General features: G+C 42.6%; 1 protein-coding gene across 1 annotated transcript in view; it reads left to right on the plus strand.

The window, feature by feature from the left end:
• Prorp (protein only RNase P catalytic subunit) overlaps window positions 1-23,517 on the plus strand; it is an 84,245-nt gene that overhangs the window by 25,452 nt on the left and 35,276 nt on the right. Inside the window, exon 4 of the mRNA XM_032907750.1 lies at window positions 11,634-11,741. Coding sequence (XP_032763641.1) covers window positions 11,634-11,741 — 108 coding nt within the window. The remainder of the gene's footprint in view (window positions 1-11,633; window positions 11,742-23,517) is intronic.

Here is a 23,517-nt window from a genome sequence, read left to right on the forward strand (position 1 = left end):
CTAGCTCCAGCCTTACTGAGCCTTTATGCCAGCTCTTTGAGGCAGGCATTAATAGCCGTGTTTTATACCTGAGGAGCTGGGGACCTAGAAGTGAGGTGATTGACAGGGTTGCACATGGTAGCAGACAGTCCAGTGGATGCAAACCCGGATGGGCTTATTTCTAATGTAGTCTTTCTTAGTCGTCATAGCTTCTCTCACAAGTAATCATGTGTCTGACCAAGATGATAACTATATAGTGTCCAGTTATTGGGGGAGGGAGGGGAGATGGCTCAGCCAATAAGGCCATGAAGGCATGAGGACTCGAGTTTGGGTCCTCGGTATCTTTTTGAAGGCAAAGTGTGGGAACAATAACCCAGGACGGCTGAGGGCACAGAAGCAGAGTTAGAGTTCATTGGCTGGACGAGCCAGATTGATGAGCTCCAAGTTCAGTGAGGCAGCCCGTCTCAAAATTAAGACGCACAGTGCTCCAAGAAGACACCTGACATTAACTTCTGACCTCCACATGCTTGTGCAGATGTGTGCGTGCATTCACACACGCATTGGCACACATAGTTAGAACACTTTCATGTATCACATACCAGAAAACACACATACACCCAAGTACACACACACTTTTATAGAAGAAATTAAAATGCTGATTTTGGCCAGTTTTTCAGAACAAATGAAAAATCTATGAACAGTATTAAAAAGAGCATTGGATAGCCACATATATGATTGCTTTTCTTTGGAAATTAAAAATGTGTGTGTGTGTGTGTGTGTGTGTGTGTACATGTTGTTGTAAAATTATAATAAGTGGTTTTCTTTTACCTCACTAGATCCAGCACCACAGTGCCCCAAGATATCTGCTAGGGTATTCTCACAAACTTAGAGCCATGAATTTGCTGTTTGGCCCTTAACTCACATGTGTAATCAGCTCAGAAGTTTGTAATAACATCAAAGAAGGACTGGCTCTAAACCTTGTACTTTTAAACTTTTTTTGACAAATAAATTCTATACCAAAGCAAAGATATGATCCCAGCCTAGCTACTGAATGAGATTATGACTGTATAACTCAATCTAGCTAATTCCTCCCTGTTCAATCACAACCATTTCTAAATTCCTCATAAAAACAACTTTAGAATAACCACTTTCAGCCCCCACAAAAGTCCAAGGAATTGGGGCGACGACTCCTCCATAACTTCTTCAAGCTGTACATTGGTGTTGAGATATCCTTGGGGGTAGGGGTAGGAAGATTGAAGCAAATGCTGTAGCCCATGTGTCCTGGCTGGACCCAGCTGAAAGTCCTTGAGACCAGGAATCCAAGTAGGCACACTCTGCAAAATACAACTCTCAAGACAAAAGTTTAAAATCGAGATATCTTTTTGTTTGATTCTCCTGAATCTAATTTTTCAGGTGGTCTACCTCTATCAAATCTGATCAGTATGACTCCGTGAGGTTTCCAGAGCCTAATCACACTTTTTAAAAACACAAAGACAAAATCTTTCTCCCAAAATACTGTGTTCCTTAGCCTGTAACCAGAAAAGCTTGTGTCTTGCACTCTCTCCCAGAGGACTAATATAACCATAAAACTCAAAGTCACACCCACTATAAAGATTAAACAATTTTTTAAAAGATTTATTTATTTTTTATATATAAGTACACTGCAGCTGTCTTCAGACACACCAGAAGAGGGCATCAGATCTCATTACAGATGATTGTGAGCCACCCTGTTGTTGCTGGGATTTGAACTCAGGACCTCTGGAAGAGCAGTCAGTGCTCTTAACCGCTGAGCCATCTCTCCAGCCCAGATTAAACAATTTTTAAAAAAGGAAGTAAGCTGAACAATAGTGTTAAACAATGAGCCTGATAGGCTTTTGTACTCTGAACTATCAGGAAAGAAACCCAAAATTCCCGTGAAGAGATCTGAGCTTCCTGTTGTGGTAAATATCAAAAATAACCACAAACCCTCGCTAGCCAGCATCAATGAGCCATATGGCCTTTAGTGGGGTAATTCATAAAACAAACTAAACACTTTCTATCAATTCTAATACCAATAAGCAACATATCAAACCAGGACTTTAGCTCAAAATATATCTATCTGTTAAGCTCTCTACCTGGAGCCACAGATTTTATTTAACCTTAATATCCTAAATATATATCCATCTGTTAAGCTAATAACTTGTAAATATCACAGTACTCTACTTGGAGTCAGTGACTAATTTTTCCCTAAGTTCCGTCCGAACCATGGATGAAAATCCCCACATGATTCGGGTAATCTCTGTACTCTCCTTAAAAGAAACTTAACCACCTTCTAATAAAAATCCGTCATTAAGAAGTAGCTTGTCTAACTAGGATTTCAACCTAAAATTCCTGTGGAGCCCATGTTATAAGCCCCAAGGACGGCTACTCTCTTCTCCCTCCCACTCTTCAAACTTTTCTCCCACCCATCCTTTCTTCTTGTCCAATGACAGGCCTCCTTCTATCCTATATCTGCCCTCACCTGTATTTTACAGATTAATTGGGGTGAAGGCTCTGGTGAAGTCACCTGAGTCCTGAGTACCTGACTAGGCAGCTGTCCTTGGAGCAGCGGAATTAGCATCAAAATACAGATAACTCCAGGGCAAACCACAACATTTTGTATGTGTATTTGGTACACATAAGTGGTCATGAGCCATGGCATGACTTTTGGAAGGCAATCCTCTTCTTTCGCTGTGTGAATTCTGGGGATGGAGATCAGCTCATCACACTTGATGGCAAGCCTCCATACCCGCTGAGATGTCTCTCTGACTCTTCTCTGCCAGTTCCTTTTGGGTGTTGTTAGATAGGGTGTATCTGTGTAGCTCAGCTGTGATGTGTGTGTCCAGAGTCTTGAGTTACAGGCGGTGGAGAGCTGTCATATGCTTGCTGTTTCCCTACAGTTTTTAACCTCTTGCCTAAAAATCTCTGCTGATGGTAAACTAACTTTTAAAACGAAAAAAATGTATTACCTAAACTTTCAGAAAATTCTCAATTTTCATAACTCTTCCAATGATGGGAGCTACAGAAAGTTAAAATTTAGCTTGTTGTGCAAAATAACTTTTTTGTGGTTTGAACATTTAGAGATAGGATGAAAGATCACTTCAATTTTATCTTTACATTTCATGTGTAAATTTATAATAATTCCTTAGCAAAATTCATGGAGTTAAAAGTTTTGAAAACTTATTTTTGACTTATTTCTCCAATAATGGTACACATTCAGTAGCAGTTCACAAAACCTCAAAGACTGCTGGGTAATCTGTATTTCCTGTCCTCTTACAAGTAAGCATTTTTATTTTTATTTTGTTTAATTTGGGGGCAGGGCGGTGCTGGGATCCAGCCCAGGGCCCTGTATATGTTGGGCAAGTACTCTACCACTGAGCTACGCCTCAGGCTCTGATTGATTGAGTCTGGGTTTCACTGTAGCTAAGGTTGAACAAATTGAACACCCCCCCAACTTGCTTGGATCCCATGTATGTGCTACCACACCTGACTACAAAAATTTGGGGAGATGTTTGTTTATGGCAAGAAAGTTTGTTTGCTTTTTTTCTCCCCTCATTTTACTGAAATCAGCAAACTCAGACAGGATTACAAGGTTTTAGGGTTACAGAGGGCTCAGTTGCCCTGAGTTCCATGCCCACAACCTATGTAAGAATGCTGGATGTGATTGTGTGCATTTTTATTATTAGCACTGGAGGCAGACAGCATGGTCCCTGGCCTGTTTGTTTAATTGGTAAGCTTCAGGCCAGTGAGGAACCTGTCTCAAAGAGGTGGGTGGTATTCCCGAGAATGACACCCAAGCTTGTCCTCTGACCTTCACATGTGTGCACATGCATGCACATTTGTACATACATGCCTGCACATGCATGACAGTATACACACATAAAAAAATTTACTTATAGATCCAGTAAGCTATCATACTCTAGAAGTTACAGCTAATGAAGCAACTGTGGGAAATTAAAGTATCTCTTGCAACTTCCTGTGAAATCCTAAGCCTGAGCTTGCTAAACTTTCTATTCTGATAAGGTTTAGGAAGGTTTCTCCGGCCTCTGTTTTAACTGTCAAGCTCCAATGGTGTTTTCTGGATGTGTGGTTTAATTTACCTACCTGTACTAAGGCAGCCATGCTGTTATTGATAGAAGTTTTCCTCAGTTCTTGTCTTGCTGAAGGGAGTAATTCAGCTTACAGACAAGCCACAATGCAAATGCTCTTCTAGTAAACTAGGGTTTTCGGAGGACGAAGTGTATATGTTCATCAGTGCACATGTTCATCAGTGTACATACATGTTCATCAGTGCACATGTTCATCAGTGTACATACATGTTTATCAGTGCACATGTTCATCAGTGTACATACATGTTTATCAGTGCACATGTTCATCAGTGTACATACATGTTCATCAGTGCACATGTTCATCAGTGTACATACATGTTCATCAGTGCACATGTTCATCAGTGTACATACATGTTCATCAGTGCACATGTTCATCAGTGTACATACATGTTTATCAGTGCACATGTTCATCAGTGTACATACATGTTTATCAGTGCACATGTTCATCAGTGTACATACATGTTTATCAGTGCACATGTTCATCAGTGCACATGTGTTGTCAGTTTGGAAACTGTCCTGGCACCTGAGTTTCTGCTGTGGCAGAAAGAGCCTTAGCTACAGCTGCAAGATAATTAACCACAAAAGGGCACTCTGAGGATCAGGATCCATAGCTACCCAGAAATACACCTTCAACGTCCTTGATTAACTCATGTCTCGCTCCTTGTGCACCTGTCCTGATGTTAGGGATTATCTGGGAACCATGTCCGAAAGAAGTCACACATTAAGTGTGAAGATATTTTTTATTGATGTTCCCATGCCAGGAATGTTGCTTGCGTCCAGAATGACTGGTGTTCCCCTGTGTCTCCACGCCCAGGATGACTGAAGCTGGTCGGTTCAGTGTACCCTTTCTTCCTGTCTTAAAAAAGTGCTGTGTCCACAGTATGTCAATACATGTTAAAATCATTGGTCTTCATTCAGGAGGCAGAAGCACACAGATCTCTGTGAGTTTGAGGGCAGCCTGGTCTACAGAGTGAGTTCCAGGACAGCCTGGGCTACATTGAGGGACCCTGTCCAAAAAAACAAAAACCAAAAACTGGTCTTTTTCTGTTGTAAAGTTTGGGATATATATTGATTGGTGTATCTTCATATCCCCAAGTTGCCCTTGTAGAATAAGACACTAGACAAATATTAAGAACAGAAGTAAACCGTTGTGTGCGTGGATCATCATTCTAACTTGAATGGAAAGCTTACCAGAGGGGCTGGAGACATGGCTTGGCTGTTGCGAGCACTTCTAGAGGGCTTGGATTTGGTCCTCAGCACCCATCTCTAACTCCAGTCCCAGAGGATCCAGTGCCTTCTTCTGTCTTGCTTGGGCACCAGGCATGCATGTGGTTCACATGCCTGCTTACAGGCAAAACATTCAAACACAAAATAAATCTAAAAAAAAAAAATTGGAAAAAATGAGAAAAGAGAGCTTATAATTTATTCCTTTATTTCCTTGTTTGCTGTTTTCTTTTTAAGATAGGGTCGCACTCTGTAGCTCAGGCTGACCTGAAATTAACTACATTCCCTAGGCTATCCTAGAACACACCACAGCCTCTCATGCACGGGCTTATAGGCATAAGACTAGAAAATTTGTTTGTTTATTAAGACTTTTACCATCTCCAGTTACCAAGAACAGTCACTCATGTGACATGTTAGTTTCCTCAGATAATATTAGGAGAACTGTAAACTGAGTCTGTTCTGCCATACAGGGTTAAGGCTCTCACAGTTATAAATGGACTTTTCTTTGTTCTGGAGCTCACGTGTCCTTATTATGTTCCCGATTCTTGCTTGCCCAGCGTGGTCTGCCGTTACTGTGTTACTATGGCAACAGCACAGCTGTTCTGCCTCATTGCCTCTAATGTGAATTGGGTAAGGTAAAGAATATTGTTTTAGAGTTTATTTACATTTTTTATACTTTTCGATCTTATACTAACAAGCCAGGGTTTCTCTTTTTTTCTTAATTTAAACTCAAGAGATACATACATTTTTTGAGGGTACAGGGTCTCATGTAGCTAAGGCTGGCCTCAGATTCACTGTGTAGTAAAAGATGACCTTGAACTTCTGGTCTCCCAAATGCTGAGATCATAGGCTATAGGCCTTTATGCCTACTTTTTATTGTTTTAAGAAAAAATTTAATCCCGGCACTTGAGAACCAGAGGCAGGTGGATCCAGGACAGCCAGAGCTTCAAAGAGAAACCCTGACTCAAAAAACCACGATGGAAAAAAGAGAAAGGAAGGAAGGAGGAAGGAGGGAAGGAAGGAAGGAAGGAAGGAAGGAAGGAAGGTAGGTAGATGTCTTACTGAGGGTAGTGGTGCACACCTTTAATCCCAGCATTTGGGGAGGCAGAGGCAGGCATTCAAGGCCAGCCTGGTCTACAGAGCAAGTTCAGGATAGCCAGAGCTACATAGAGAAGTTCTGTCTCAGATGTCCCACCCTCACACCAAAACCCCGGAAAGATCTCAGGTCTTCAGACCGTGCATATGGATGACCTTACATCTCTGCTTTTTACCTTCACCCCCACAGTGCTGAAATTACAGGTGCACTAACTACCATGCCATATTTTGTTTTGTTTTTAAGACAGGGTCTCATTACATAGGCTGAAACCCACATAGACCTGCCCTTTGCATCTCAAGTTCTAGGTTCAAAAGCCATGTCCTAAAATGTTATTTGTTAACACTACATATATGCATGCTTGTGAACACTTGTGAATGTCCATTCTCTTTTTCATACCACATGGATTCTGGAACTTTAACTCCAATGGTCAGGGAAGGCCACAAGCACCCTTACCCACTGATCCACCTGGCCAGCCCTATAGATTTTCTTATATTTAGTCAGTGTTGGTATTTATTTTACCTGCCTGATCCCTGCCAAACTTGTGTTAATAGCCTCTGTGAATCACATTTACAAATACTTTATGGTTCCATTGTGACTTAAGCTTTAAAGCATAAAATGAACAAAGGCAGTAGACACTCTGACGGCCATGTGTGGTGATGCTTAGCTGGGATTCCAGCACTCAGGAGGGTTACGAGAGGGAGACGGTGAGATCTGGGGTAGGAAAAAAAAATTAGACAGTAACAAAATCCACCACTACCAACAACAACCAAAAGTACCAACCAAACTAAAAAACAAAACAAAAAATATATTGCAAAATAGAAAAGCTTCTTGTGTGTCAGTGGGCACATTCCACAGCGATATAGCCAAGAGCGTGATCATAATACAGACATCTGGGTTGGTGAGGATGTGGAGAAGTTGGAACCTCATTTACACTTGGAAAGTGAAATAGGACAGCCACTTTGGAAATGTCTGGCACAAGATTAGCATGTGCTCTGACAGCGACTCCTAGGTATCCCAGAAGCAGTGGAAACGAGCATCCTTGCAAAACTGCGCACCGACGCTCACACAGCGGCATTTCTCAGTAGCCCATCGTGGAACCAGCTTGCTGCCTCGCTGATGAGTAGGCGGAGTAATGGCCGTGGTGTGGACTTCTGTGTGGCAGGAAAGAGTTAAAGTGTTGACTTACGCAGCATATGAATAAGTGTTGAAAATACTGTTCTCTGTGAAAGCATTCGCTTACTAAAAATTCCATATGTATGATTCAGAATAGGAAAACTACTAGAGAGACAGAAAGTAGGTTACTGGTTGCATTATAGGGGGCTGGGGGAAGGATTGATTGCCAATGAGTGTGGGTTGCTTTTTGTTTTGTTTTGTTTCTCCTTACAAGGACAAATGGTTTAAAAGTGGATTGTGAAGTTACTATACAACCCTCTAAGTTGTATCTTCAAGTGGATAAATGTCTTGGTACATTAATTATATCTCATTAAACTATTTTAAGAAAAAAATTTAGTGACAGCCAAGAAATAATGGATTAATAAATATATGGGTAGATTTTTTCAATCCTAGATCATTGGCCAATGAACATTTAAGCATAAACCCAATAACAGACATAGAAATAATTGTTCTTTGATTTTTGTTAGTTTATTGGGTATTTATTTATTTATTTATTTATTTTTGTTTCATTTTGAATAGGGTCTTCTGTGGCCCAGGATGCCCCAAACTCCATGTGTAGCTAAGCATGACCTTGACCTCCTGATCCTCCAGCTTCAAATGCTGACATTGCAGGCAGGAACCAACACATTTGGCTCGAATTTCAAATCAGCTTCCGTGAGAGCTGCTGGGGCTTGTAGTCTAGCATTAATTAGTGTGCAGTGAGAGCTGCTGGGGCTTGTAGTCTAGCATTAATTAGTGTGCAGTGAGAGCTGCTGGGGCTTGTAGTCTAGCATTGATTAGTGTGCAGTGAGAGCTGCTGGGGCTTGTAGTCTAGCATTGATTAGCGTGCGGTGCTGTCTTTGGTGTGTGCTATCTGAATAGGCCGGCTATGTCTTTCTCATGCCTTATCTGCACTGACTACCTAGTGGCTTTTGAATTCATTAAATGTATTTCACAGGCTGAGTCAGGTGGATCTCTGAGAGTTAGTTCCAGGACAGCCAGAGCTACATAATCAAAGACACCACACACACACACACACACACACACACACACACACACACACACACACACAGTATATTTCACTCAACCTAAGCTTCAGGGCACCTACAGGACTACTACCATGAATTCCTAACTAGTTTATATCTGGTGGGTGGAACAAAAAATCCCAGTATTCTAGATCTCTTTCTCTAAATGGAAAACACGTACTAGAAGGATAATCTCTGGATGAGGATTTATGATGTATCCAGAGAGTTGCCTTCCTAATAAACTGTCTCAGGCAAACCTTTTCCCAGTCTGTAGTTTTAAGGAATTTCCAACTACTGTGAACACAGTATCAGCATAGGAAGGGGAGTCTGTAAGTTATGTGTCTAGCATTAATTAGTTTTTCAGAGCCACCGTCCACTGTCCCTGTTTGTTATTACTACCGATATGAATGCAGTGTGCTGCGAAGCACAACACCTAAATGATAACTAAGTGTAATGGAAATGTGCTCCCTGGTGATCATCATTCAAACTCTTTTCTTTTTTCTGAGTTGGCCTGGAAACTCATTGTCTGGCCCCAGAGTGGCCTTAGACTCTTACTAATCTCCTGATTTAACCTCCCAAGTAATAATTTGTTACATATGGCCTCTTAGAAAAACTTATTCTGGGTTGGGGATTTAGCCCAGTGGTAGAGCGCTTGCCTAGCAAGTGCAAGGCCCTGGATTCGGTCCCCAGCTCCAAAAAAAAAAAAGGAAAAAAAAAAAGAAAAACTTATTCCTGTTAGCAGTTTAAGGCACTTGCCTTGTTTCATTTGGTTTATTTAGCAATATATTGACACAAACAAATTGTATTGGGTAGAAACTTTTAATTTTCCTTGATATTTTACTTTTATTTATAAAAATTAGTATTCTAATTCCAACCAATATTTAATTGGTTTTGTTACTAAATAGAAGTTTATTTGTTTGTTTAAGGACTTTTTTTTTTTTTTTGTTAAGCCAGCCATAATATCATCACTTACTTTGTTTTGTCTTGTTTCGTTTTGTTTTACTTTGGTTACTTGGCTTTCCAAGACAGAGTTTCTCTGTGTAGCCCTGGTTGTCCTGGGATTTCCTCTGTAGACTAGACTGGTTTCAAACTCAGAGATCCGCCTGCCTCTGTCTCTGGAGTACAGGGATTAAGGTGAGCACCACTGCCTAGCTGGATTTATTTTTATGTTGCTTTGGTATTTTGCCTGCATATATATCTGTATGGGGTGCCAGATTCCCTGGAACTGGTATTACAGAAAATTGTGAGCCCTGTGAGTGCTAGGAATTGAACCTGGGTTCTCTGGAAGAGCAGCCAGTGCTCTTAACCACTGGGCCATCTCTGTCTCCAACCCCAGAAGGTTTACTTTAAGTTATTTTATTATTTTATGTGTATGGAGTTTTGCCTGGATGCACCACTTGCGTGCCTGGTGCCCAAGGAAGTGAGAAGAGGGCATTGCGTCACCTGGAATAGGAGTTACAGATGGTTGTGAGCAGGTGCGTGGGTGCTGTGAATTGTACCTGGTTCCTCTGTAGGAGCAGCCAGTGCTCTTAACCACTGATTCATCTCCCCAGCCTTCTATGACCCATTTTAAAATAACTTTGTATACAATGCGAAATATGGAGTAAGGACAGCTTTTCCACATTAAATTTATTTTGAGATGAGAAAGGGATAAAAGATGGGGTTGGGGGCAAGGTGAGTGGGTGGAGAGATGGCTCAGTGGGTAAGAGCACTGGCTGCTCTTCCGGAGGACCTGGGTTCAATTCCTAGCATCTACATGGCGGCTCATAACTCATGCCTATAACTCCGGTTTTAAGGGATCTGACACCTTCATACAGACATACATGCAATACAACATGAATACACATGAAATTTTAAAAAGGAGGATAAGGGGAAAATATGAATATATATACATACACATATATACATATATACATGTATGAAATTGTGAAAGAATAAACTCATTTAAAAATTATTTTGATTTTTGTTCCTTTTTATTTTATTTTCTTCTATATTGTGTTCTTCTATAATATCTTAGTCTTTTGGCTAATACCAAGCAAAAATTTCTTCTGCTAGCTTTGTTAATTTTTTATTAGCATGAAAAGAAATAGGTTTGAACTTTCATACATGTGTGTTATTATATCTAGTCTTATTCATCCTCCTCCCCTCCTGTACCCCTCCACTGTTAATCACCTTCCTCTCCCAAAGTAGCTTTCCTGCCATAGATATTCCACAGTGCTCTCCCCACCCCCATAGTTCTCGCTCTCTCACTCCTCCCTTCTCTTTTCCTTTTCTAACTCCCCAGTGCTGGGATTTCAGGAATGGGGTACCTCACCATGCCAGCTGTTTCTCTGGGGTGTGTGTGTGTGTGTGTGTGTGTGTGTGTGTGTGTGTGTGTGTGTGTGTTACCATAGCATTTTTAAATATATGGGTTTGTTTGGTTTTTTGGTTTGATTTGCTTTGGTTTTTTTCCAAGACAATGTTTTTCTGTGTAACAGCCCTGGCTGGCCTGGCTGGCCTAGAACTCACAGATTTTACTGTATCTACCTTCTGAATGCTTGGGCTAAAGGTGTGTGCCAGCAAAAAATATAAATAAATAAAAATAAAAAGGATAGATCCTTGTTCTTTCACCACAGTTGCCAGGTAACTGTGTTCCCTTCTCTTGACTTAGAGAACAGGACCTAAAATTTCTGTGTGTGTGTGTGTGTGTGTGTGTGTGTGTGTGTGTGTGTGTGTGTGTGTGTGTTCTATGGGAGGGATATTTTTAGTTATCAGAGTAATACTAAATTACCCCAGCATGTTTACAGTGAAGTCCTGGTCTAGTTCTTTTAGATCCGTATGTTCTGAGTCAGGGTCTCCTCTATTCCCTGTGTAACTGAGGATGAACTTGTACTTTGCTCCCCTGTCTCCACTGCTCAGAGAGGACCCGCACACCTGATGTATAGCGTGCTGGGGACCAAACCCCGGGCTTCTCAGGCAGAGTAGACAAGCGCTGACTACATCCCCAGGCCATAACTCCTGTTAATGTTTTCTCTGCCTTTGCCTTTTTAGGAACTGAAGAGATTTGAGCGCTTTGTGAAGTCCTGTCCTCCTTTTGATATTGTTATTGATGGCCTCAATGTTGCAAAAATGTTTCCTAAGGGTCGTGAATCTCAAAATGTAAGTATGTTTTATTTTGTCTTTCCCTTCCTATAGAAATTATTCTTCTACAGAACCAGCTGTCTTTTGTGTACAGCCTCAGCTCTCTGGTTCTCCTGACCTCTCCCTTTTTTGCACAGCCTCAGCTCTCATTCTCCTGACCTCTCCTTTCTCCTTGGAGTCACTGTTTACCTCAGGATCAGATTTGTCTAATTTGAAAATGAATACAGCAAGATATAATATTGAGATACTAGATACGCATTATTTCCTGTTTTCCTATACATGATAGATTCGTAGATTACCTATGCAGTTGTTTTTTCACTGGGTGATCACTTGTTTTCAATCAACTTGTAAATGCGCTAGCACGTTCAAAGGTTACCATGAGTTTTCATTCCTTTTTTTTCCCTTCTGTTCTTTTTGAGACAGTCTCTCTTTGGAGACCAAACTGGCCTGAACTCAGAAATCCTTCTGCCTCTGCCTCCCAAGTGTTCCCTTCTGTGACTGTGGTTTTTCTGCAGCAAAGAGATTAGAAAATTAAAGATAAATTCATACAGTAAATCCCTCGAAAACAACCAGAGCATTAAGATTATAATAGAGAGTGCCTGGATTTCAGCTTGCCGCTTTTATGTGTGGCGATTGGCGCTGTTCTGCAGTGGACGCCGTGTTTAGCAGTTGCTGCCAACATAAGCAAAGCCTTTCTCTGAGGTGCTGCCCCCACCCCCAGCTTAGCCTCTTATGCTTTATCTGCAAAAGTCCCAGGGAATTTGTGTTCTGTTGTTGTCTTGTATGTTTGCTTGTTTTGTTTGTTTAAAGACAAGGTAGTTATGTGGCTGTGACTGGCCTTGAACTCCTGATCCTCCTGCCATGAGAGGAGTTTGACAGTATCTTTGTCTCTTGGCAAAAGCAAGGCAGAACATGAAGAATGCAGTTCTGACCAATCAGGCTTGGAAGAGTTCAGTTGTGGATGGACTCATTTGGGAAAGTCCCCATCTAATCCGGGAAAAAATAAGAGCTTCATGTTCATTTACCTTTTATTTGGTTTTCAGCTTTCCACAAAGCCCTAAAAATTAGTTTGCCAGATATAAGCTAAATTGGATTGAGTTTTTGGGGGAAGTAGGATATCAAGGATGCATGGCGGGTATGTCCACTGGCCTGTCAGAAGGAACTCTGTAGATGAGTGCTCCTGTCAATGTTTTTGGAGAAGGAGACAGAGCTCTGAAGACAGCCAGTGCTCCCCTACGTCCTCTGGGCACACCCTGGGTTATCAGAAGCAGTTCCCCAGTTTCTCTAATCAGACTGTAAATGGGTTGTAGTTTTGAAATTAAGGATAGATCCTCTAGGCTGGAGACGTAGCTCTCGTGGTACGTGACCTCCCAAGAATGCACAAAGCCCCAGACCCCATCCCCAAGACCCCATAAACCAGACAGCGTGGCACACCCCTGTAATCCTAACACTTAAGAAGTGGAGGCAGGAGGAACAGAAGTTCAAAGCCATCCTCAGCTGTTTTCCAGTCTGTGGAAAGGGAACAGATGGGTCCCGTCTCCAAAAGGTGTTATGAAGACTTAATGACTCCATATGTGCAAGCCCTCGGTATGGGCGCTCACAAGTGCAGCTACCAGGCTGTAATTACTGTTGCAGTGAACTCCCAGATGAACAGTAATTTGTCTGTCGGCCTTTGTCTGATGGCTTAAGTTTTTTTCCCCCTGCTATTCATGACAATGGAAAATGCTAAATTCTAGGCTAGGTATGGTAGGTAGTGTACGCCTTTAATCCCAGCATTCAGGGGGCAGAGACAGGTGGATCTCTGAATTTGAGGCCAGCCTGGTCTGCTATGTAGAAAGAGAACCTGTCTTTTAAAAAAAGAAAGGTAAGGAAATCCTAAATCCTACATTAATATTAGAAGCAATCCAGGCCAGATAGTGAAATAATAGCTGGTTAAGAATTAATTAAGAATTAAGATTAGCAGTCAGTGCCAGATCCTGAGCCAGCCCATGGCTCATTGCAGGAGCATTTGCAGGGAAAGCTGTGTGGACAGAGGGCACACAGGGGACTCTGGGGGGCACACTGTGCACTCTACAGCTGCCACAGCACCATTTTTGTTTCTTTTGTTTTTTATTTTTTATTTTATTGGAGGGGGGTTTGCAAGGGCAGAGGGCAGATACAAAGGGATGGGGAAGGGAGTGGGATTTGGGGTGCACAAAGAATCCGTGCAAAGTTAAAAAATAAAAAATAAATATTTAAAAACAAAAACAGCAACAAAAAACGTCCATCACTGCCTAGCACAGCGTGAGCATGGAATATTAGCGGTTGTTGCGATTGCTTCTGTTATTGTTCAGCTGTAGCTCCGTTTTCATCCATATAGATTAGTCATGGTAATTGTGCCTTCTGCGTCCCCTTTACCACTGAATTCTCCTTTGTGTGACCACATCAGGGTCAGGTCAGACTGACAGATTATAGAAAAAAAAAAAAAAAAGCATTGAAGTCAGTACTATTAAAAACACATGACAGAATAAAATAGTGTGAAGAAACGGTTTGGGGTTGAGGCCGCAGCTCTGTGGAGAGAACTTACCTAGCATGCGGGAGGCCTGGATTCTATCTCAGCTCCACAGAAGAAAACTCAGACAGACAGAGCTTAAGTTGGCGTGATGGTGTGTGCCTGTAAGCTCAGATTTCAGGAGGCAGAGGCAGGATGATGTCCAGCTGGAGGCCAGCCTGGGCTACGTGGTTCCAGGACGCCCTGAGTCATGGAGTGATACCCTGCTGTCAAGCGTGTTAGGATTTTCTCCACTCACTGAGTAACCAACAGTGACCTTGAACTTCTGACTGTCCTGCCTCTACCTCCATACTTGTCCGTCACTGCTTCATCACGGATCCGATGTGCTCCGTAAGATCCATATTGAGAAAGGACCTGGCATTCGTTATTTAGGGAGCGTCACTGTGGTCACATAGCTTGAACTTGGAGCTTACATCTTAAGGGTAGAAGTTAAGGAACTAAGAACAAGCTCCGGGCTGGAAAGATGGTTCAGTAGTTAAGAGCCTGCTTTGGCAAGGGACCCAAGTGCTGTTTCAACACCCACGTCAGATGGCTCTCAACTGCCTGTTTCTGCAGCTTCGGGCCCTGACTCTGGCCTCCTTGAAGACCTGCACTCATGTGTACACACACACACACACACACACACACACACACACACACACACACACACACACACACATAGTGGAGCCAGGAGGTGGCACATGCCTTTAATCTAGCACTTGCGAGGCAGCAGCAAGTAGATCTCCTATGAATTTAAGGCAGGCCTGGTCTACAGATCAAGTTCTAGGACAACCAGAGGGGTTACAGAGAGAAACCTTGCCTTGAAAAAACAGTTGAAAAAAATTAAAGGTGGCGTTTGCCTTTAATCCTGGCACTCGGGAGGCAGAGGCAGGTGGACGTCTGTTAATTCCAGCCCAGCCTGATCTACAGAGTGAGTTCCTGTCTCGAAAATAGCAAAGTTTTGAATTTATTTTCTCAATTTTCAGATATGTCTTGTATGTGTGTGTTTTACATTTTGACTTATTTTCCATGTGTGCGCGTGCACATGTCATTGTGCTCAAGAGGAAGCCAGAGCAATGGCCAGAATTGGATTCCTCCTTTGGCCATGTGAACCTTGGAGCTGAACCTCACAGGTCACTGGGCTTGGCTTCAGGTGCCTTTACCTACTGATCTGCCTCGATATCCTCCTTCCAAATTTTAACTTTCTCTAATCTCAGCACTCAGAAGACTGAGGCAGAGGGATTACAAGTTGGAGGACAGACTGGACTACACAGTGAGTTGTAGGCTAACCTGGGCTACATAGGAAGACTCATCCAGAAGGGGAAAAGGGAAGTGAAGAGATGGTTCGGTGGTCAAGAACACTTGCTGCTTTTGCAGAGGACCTGAGTTTGGTGCCTAGCAACCACGTGGCAGCTCACAACGATTTAACTCCAGTTGTAGAGGACCTGATGTCCTCCTCTGGCCCCCAGTGGCAACGGGCACTTAATGTAGGGCACATACATGCATACAAGTGAATGCTCCTGCATGGTTTTAAAGGAAAGAGGCATTGCACAGGTGAAAATAAGTAGAAGTTACATTGTTTTCGTGATTTTAGAGTGAAGTGAGTATATTTTTGGCATCACCATCCACCCAATTAAACTTAAGCTCCCAAATCAACTACTCTGGGCTTAATAATTATCTTTCTCAGCCAGTGTGGTGGTGCATACTTGTAATTCCAGGACTCTGGAGGCTGAGGCAGGAGGATTACGAGTTTGCAGTTAACCTAAAATGAAGCTTTGTTTCAGAAATAAAGAAGAACAGAACAACAAAATTGATTCTTTCCAGTCTCCATATCCAATTACTGACAGATCGTATTGATTAGCACCCCAAAACTACCCCCCTATCCTAACATTACATTTCATCAAAGTATCCAAGCTGTCTTCTTGCTTCTTCAAAACATATAAGCTGTTGTCTTAGTCAGGGTTTCTATTCCTGCACAAACATCATGACCAAGAAGCAGGAAAGAGTTTATTCAGCTTACACTTCCACATTGCTGTTCATCACCAAAGGAAATCAGAACAGGAACTCAAGCAGGTCAGGAAGCAGGAGCTGATGAGAGGCCATGGAGGGATGTTACTTACTGGCTTGCTCAGCTTGCTCTCTTATAGAACCTAGGACCACCAGCCCAGGGGGGGCAGTACCCATAATGGGCTGGGTCCTCCCCCCTGGATCAGTAGTTGAGAAAATGCCTTACAGCTGGGTCTCATGGAGACATTTCCTCAACTGAGGCTCTTTCTCTGTGAAAACTCCAACTTGTGTCAAGTTGACACACAGAACCAGCCAGTACAGCTGTCTTCTTGCTTCTTCACCTGCTCAGTGACCTTCCACGGTATGTATGACGGCATCCTTGTCATGATGATGGAGCCTTTTGTCACGGGACACTTACCTCCTTCCAACCCCCTCAGTGGCATTTCCCCTTTGTCTTTCACTAGGTTAATTGGTTCACTTGAATCATCATTCCTCAAACATTCTAACCTGTTCCTGCCTGAGCGTCTTTACGAATGCTATTCATTCAGCCTCTGGTGTTCTTTCATTTGGGAAGCTGATCATGATCAGCACCTCAGGAGGCCTCCTTGATTCTAAAAAGGTGCTGGCTCTGCTTACCCACTTCTGATCTTTCAGTTACACTCACCCTGTTCCCGTCTCCAGTGGATTAAAAGTGACCGTAGGTGGCTGTGGTGGTGTACACTGCCGCCCTAGCAGTCAGGATGCAGGATGGTCATGAGTCTGAGGCTAGGCTAGGGTACACAGGAAGACTCCAGCAACCTGTAGTGTGGCTCTGAACACAAGGATGAGCTCAGCCAATATACTGTGAGGTACCGGAAAACTATCCAGAACCCAAGCCAGAATGAGAAAATAAGTGTCATTTTTGACCCCAGTTTTGGGTAGTTAGTTGTATAGCATTAGGGAACTGTTGTAGTTTCCTTCTCCCTTGCTGTGATAAAACATTAACAGAAGCATGGGGAGATTAGCGGGTTCTTCTCATCTTACAGGCTACATTGTATCGAGGGCTGCAGTCAGGGTAGGAGCTGAAGCAGGAGGCGGAGGCTTGCTATGTACTGCTCTGCCCCCTGTGGCTTGCCCATCTTACTAGAGACCACCTACCCAGGGGCTGGCAGGGCCCAAAGTGAGCAGCTCTCTCCCACACCAATCATTAATCAGGACAATTCCCCACAGACACACCACAGGCCAATCTAATGGAGGCGGTTCCTCCATTGAGTTTCCCTCTTCCAATGTGACTCTAGTCTGTATCAGGTTGACAGAAATTAGCCAACACAGTAACTAACTTAGCTTCCACAAGTATTTGTACTTTTCTTAATTTCTCCATCCCCTCCATTAAACTATAATTCCCAGAGATTAGACACCTTGCTCACTGTTCTTCAGCACTGAGAAAAGGGCCTGTGTATGAGTGCTCAATCCATTTCCTAAATTCTCGGAAGAGTGGGCTGTCAAGGCTACAGTGAGTTGTGTAACCTATCAGAGCTAACACCTGCTCTTCAGCCAGGGTGATTAAAGATGCCGGAAGTCTTATTCTTAGCATCCGCCGTCACTTGCTGCCTACGTGACTTAAGCTAAGTTCCAGAACCTCCAGGTGCCTTGTGTGAAAATGAAGTGAGCTAGTTACCCTTTGAAGATGTATTTATCTATTTAATGTGTATGTGTGCACACCTAAGTGTATGTGTGTGCACCATGCACATTCAGGGTCCTGCAGACCGGGAGGCAGAAGTGGAGTTCCTACATGACCTGGGTTCTGGGAACTGAACCCAGATCCTTTTCAAACCATCTCTCCAGTCCCTAAATGAGTTAATTCTTGCAGTGCACTTTATTGTGGGGCTTGGCACATAACCCAATGAATTTAAAAGCAAGGGAGTAAAGCCCCAAAGCATGGTTGTGCTACACATAGAGACAGAAGCATGGTGGTTTGTCCTGTTGTGGCTCTTGGTTTTAGAGTATGTTTAGTATCCTACTTTGGACAGCTGACGGCCTTTACTTTCTTATTTTAGCAGTCTTCATGACATTGTCTTCCTGCTTCATTGAAGTGGTGCTTGAGTCGTCAAAACGGGTCATCTTGTCTATAAGGAAATATGGCATGAAGGGCTGGGAGGAGATGGTTCGGGGGAGTGTGGTGCAAACATGAGGACCTGAGTTCAGATCCCCAGCACTCACATATGAGCCAGACATAGTAGTGCATGACTATAACCCCAGTATGAGGGTCGGGGCAGGCAGGCAGACGGTAGACCAGGGCCTGCTGGCCCGCCAGTCTAGCTGAAATAGTGAGCTCCAGATTTCGTGAGAGATTCTGTCTCAGATAACTAAAAATAGAAGAGAGATGTGATTGAGGAAAGCATCCTATATCAACCTCTGGCCTCCGTGTATACCGCCAGGCAAGCACATCCTCACAGTTACATATATCATGTGTACTTGTGTGCATATACCTGTAACCCCACAAGCATACATTCATACATACTCATACATGCACATATCACACACATAAACACACACATAAACACACACATGTATACACACATATACCACACACCTATACCCTCACACATGCACACACTACACACATGTATATACATACAGATACATGAGCATACAGACATACATGTACATATTTCTCACATACATATAGATATTTATATACATGCATACACACAATACAATTGCACGTGTTCTCACACATGCATACAACATACACACAACATACACACATATACACACATCCTTATACACACACATGCCACACATTCATAGATATACATACTCATACGCACATACACACACACACATCCTCATATGCATGCATACACTATTACACACACACCCTCACATATGAATACACCACACAAGGCATACACCATGTACACAACACAAGCACATACACACATGCACATACATACCATATGCATACATGTGTATTTGCACACAAATACACATACACATGTGCATTACACATGTATACATAGACAGATGAATACACACATATATATGCACCACCATATGCATACACATACACACATGCACGAATAATAAGCAAAGAAGGAAAGGAAGAGAGACTGAAAAGCCTGGTGTGGCAGCACACACACCTGCGATCTCAGCACTCTGACAAAAAGTTGGTGATTCAAGGACAGCTTGAACTACATAAACATAATTAGAAGACTCAAAAACCAAAATAAGGTAACTCTTTTTTGAGAAGCCAAACCTACACTCTTCGGTATAAGGTACTTTTTTCTGAGTGACTTTCTTTTTCCTAACTCTAGTACTTAAACTCACCCTCTCTTTCCCTGCCCCTATTTATTTATTTATTTATTTATTTATTCATTCATTCATTCATTTTATATCCCATTATGCCCCCCTTTTCCTCCCAGTCACACCCTCACAAATCCCTCCACACATTACCCTCTCTCCTTCTCAGAGAAGGAGAGCCTGCCTTGGGTACTACCCCACCCTGTGACATCCCAGTGCAGTAAGACTAAAGACTCCTCTCCCACTGAGGCCTGACCCGGCAGTCCAGCTTGGGAGAGGGACTCCAGTGGCAAGCCACAGGGTCAGAGAAATCTCATAATAAACTTAAACTACATACACACATACTCTCTCTCTCTCCAGAGGCAAAAGGGAAAAAAAAAAAAAAGGAGATTCTATTCTAGAAAAACAAAGCCCAATTCTATTAGTGAAGATAGGTTATGTTATGCTAGCTTTTGAAAAATAGCTACTCGTTTAAGCCATCTCTATTACTATTTTCCTCATTTCAGAACCAGAATAACTGTAATATTAACAATGATGGTGACAGGGAAGAGAAGTTGTAAAGACTATGTTGGCTTGTAATACTTCTACTCTAGTATCCCTTGCAAAATTCATTATTACGTGTGCATGGCTGTACATGTGTGTGTGTGTGTGTGTGTGTGTGTGTGTGTGTGTGTGTGTGTGTGTGTGTGTGTGTGTGTGGAATATGTTGTGGTGTCCATGTAGAGATCAAAAGACAACTGGGTTGTCTGTCTGTGGAGTCTGCCTGGTTATGTGGCTAAGCTAAAGTTGACATAGTCTGGCAGCAAGTGCTTTCTCCTACTGATCCCTCTGCTGTGTTTTATCAACAGCTAATGTGGATATGTAGATTTCCCAGTCACGTGATTTAAGCAGGGCCCGGAAGGCAATCTTGCCGTGTGCTCAGCAGAGTGAGCGCGCTTCTGACTGGCTTCAGGCTGAGAGAGCTGATGTCTTGTTACAATAGTCAAGCTGGACATGAGTTTTAACATAGCAGTGTAGACTATCTCTGCTTGGACTCTGCTTCGTTTTTTCTTTCTAAAATCTAAGTCCTTTGTTGCAGTGGTATGTGATACTTTTGTTGATTCTTTTATTTCTTAGAATAACCGGGGAGGGAATTCTAAGTCTCTATGACTCATACTTGACTCATGTTTTCACAACTTTGATTTGAAAGAAATGAGTTTTTCTTCACAGACACCAAGTGTTCGTTAATGCTTAGTGACGTGAGGCTGCTTTGAGAAGACAGAAACAACATGCAGCTTTTCACTTGGGAAACAGAAGAAATGGAAAGGTTCTTACGCCACAGCTCTTCCCATGATCCTCTGCACGCCACACACCTGCCACGCACCGGTCCTCATGCTTTTGTTCCCCGCTCCTTCTGTAGCCTGCACTTTGGATTGCCAGTGTTCCTAAGCCCCTCTAATAGAGGGCTTGGGGGTGGGGGGACCATTTTAGTTAATCTAGATAGCTGTTCCCAACTCTGCACCCTATTTCTGCAACAAATGGAGAATTGGTTAAAATGGCTCCAGCAGAATGGAAATTTATAATGTAATTCAAAAGAATTACGGGCAGACATCAGCACTAAATGCTTTCATGCCTGCAGCGTGCTTGCCACAGTGAATAGAAAGCCGTTTGGGTGGAAATGCTGCAGAATTCATTCTGATTGCTATCTCTTAGTTGCTTTTACTACAGTGAGAGAAAAATGGAGGCAAGGTATTAGCCATTAAAGGTCATTTGGTGGAGCATTTACTTGGCAGCGACTTCTCATATATTTTCTTCCACTCAAGTTATTTTATTTCTCTCTATTGATTTACATAGCTCTTGTTAATGCTTCAGAGCCATGAAGCAGCTGAGATACAGTAAGCTATGCTCAGGGTTTACATAACCTGGGGCCCCTCGCTCTAAGCTGTAGTAATGCTGAACTGTCACCGACTGCTCAGAGCTGTTTCAGTAATGGGAACGGCGTGAGGAAGCTCAGCTCCTGGCGTGTTCACAACAGCAAATGTTAAATACCAAAGTAAACTTTCTAGGACATCTTCTTTGAAATACTCTGTGGGGAAATCATTTCTCCTGCTTCACCACCGTCCCGTTAAGGGAGGCTTTCCTGAAAGCCTGCCTTGTTTCTCCATCCCCAAACTTCAAGGAGCATACATAATGTTTCTGTGTCAGGGATTTTCTTTCTTTCTTCTGTTTGTTTGGAGAAATGTTTCAGTATTTTCTTTCTCTTTCTGGATTGGAATCTAGAGTCAAAAACTGCTGTTTCTACTTTGAAGTTTTGTGCGCTACAGATGGCTGGAATGATAGGTGATTGGGCCTGATGGCTAGATTTTTTTTTTTTTTTTTTTTGATCAGCTGGTTAGCAGTAGATGTTTCTTCCTGTTAGAATCTGAAAGGTAGTTGACTTTTTTGTAATGTGTATGGGTGTTTTGCCTGTGTGCATATCTGCACACCACATTTGTGGGCAGCCAGAAGAAGGTTTCAGATCCCCTGGAACTGGAGAAGGTTGTAACTCACATGTAGGTGTTGGGAATTGAACCTGAGACCTCTAAAAGAGCAGCCATTTTAACTGATGGTTTCCAGTTCCTTGACAGTATTTTATTTCTTCATTACAACTCATTCATTTGTGGGGTTTTTTGTGGTTTTTGTTTGTTCGTTTGTCTGCTTGTTTGTTTTTGAGACTGGTTCTCACTGTGTTGCTCTGACTGTCCTAGAACTGACTATGTGGACCAGGCTGACCACAAACTCACGGCGATCCGCCTGCCTCTGCCTCAGGTGCACACCATGGATTAAGGTGTGCACCATCACACCTGATGCTTTTCTTTTCCATCCCCCTGCCTGCTTTCCTGGCAAAAGTTTAAAGGACAGCAGTTACTCAGTTAGTTCTAAATTAAACCCTAATCCATAAAGTTTGACTCACTCAAAATGAACCAATTTTTCTTATTAACATTTCTGATTTCAAGATTCAGAACCATGTAGTGGAAGGAATGAACTGACTCCTAGAAGTTGTTCCCTGGCCTGCACACACACACACACACACACACACACACACACACACACACACACTCACACTAAATGAATAAATGTATTTTAAGAGCGGCTGGAGAGATGGATCAGCAACAGTTAAGAACTCTTGCTGTGCTTTCAGAGGACCCAGGTTCAATTCCTAGCACCTACATAATGGCTACAGCTGTCTATAACCCCAGTTCTAGGGGATCCAGTGCCCTTTTCTGACCACCATAAGCACCAAACATGCACATGGTGCACATATATACATTCAGACAAAACACTCACATATGGGGTTGGGGATTTAGCTCAGTGGTAGAGCGCTTGCCTAGGAAGTGCAAGGCCCTGGGTTCGGTCCCCAGCTCCGAAAAAAAAGAACCCCCCCCCCAAAAAAAAAGCCACTCACATATGAAGTACAATGAATAATTCTATTAAAACCAATAAAAAGATTTTAAAAGTCTTAACTTTAAGTTGTGTGTGATGGCACTTGCCAAATAATTCTAGAATTTGAAAGGTGGAGACAGTTGGATCAGGATACTGTCAGCTTTAAAATGAGTTTGAGACCAGCCTGGGCTACATGAAACCCTGTCTCAAACAAAAGCAAAACAAAAAGTTAATTTTGAAACTAGACCTGACAGCACAGGCCTGTCTGTGCCTATCTTAGGCTCAGAGTGAGTAACCATAGAGTAGATAGTAGAGTAGACACTATTGAAAGGTGAAAGTTAAAGAGAGGGGGTGGGGCTGAAAGGACAGCTCCCCTGGTAAAGCGCTTGCTCTGCAAGCATGAGACCTCAGCTCACTCTCAGAACACAGGTTTGTAAAAGCTAGGCACAGTGGCACATTCTTCTAATCCCAGCTCCGCAAGGCAAAGACAGGTAAATCCCCAGGACTTGGTCACTAACTAGCTTGGCAGAATCAGGCTAGTAAGAGACTCTTGTCTTAAAAGACAAGATGAGG

The sequence above is a fragment of the Rattus rattus genome, chromosome 7 (assembly GCF_011064425.1).
Source record: "Rattus rattus isolate New Zealand chromosome 7, Rrattus_CSIRO_v1, whole genome shotgun sequence".
NCBI classification, from domain to species: domain Eukaryota; kingdom Metazoa; phylum Chordata; class Mammalia; order Rodentia; family Muridae; genus Rattus; species Rattus rattus.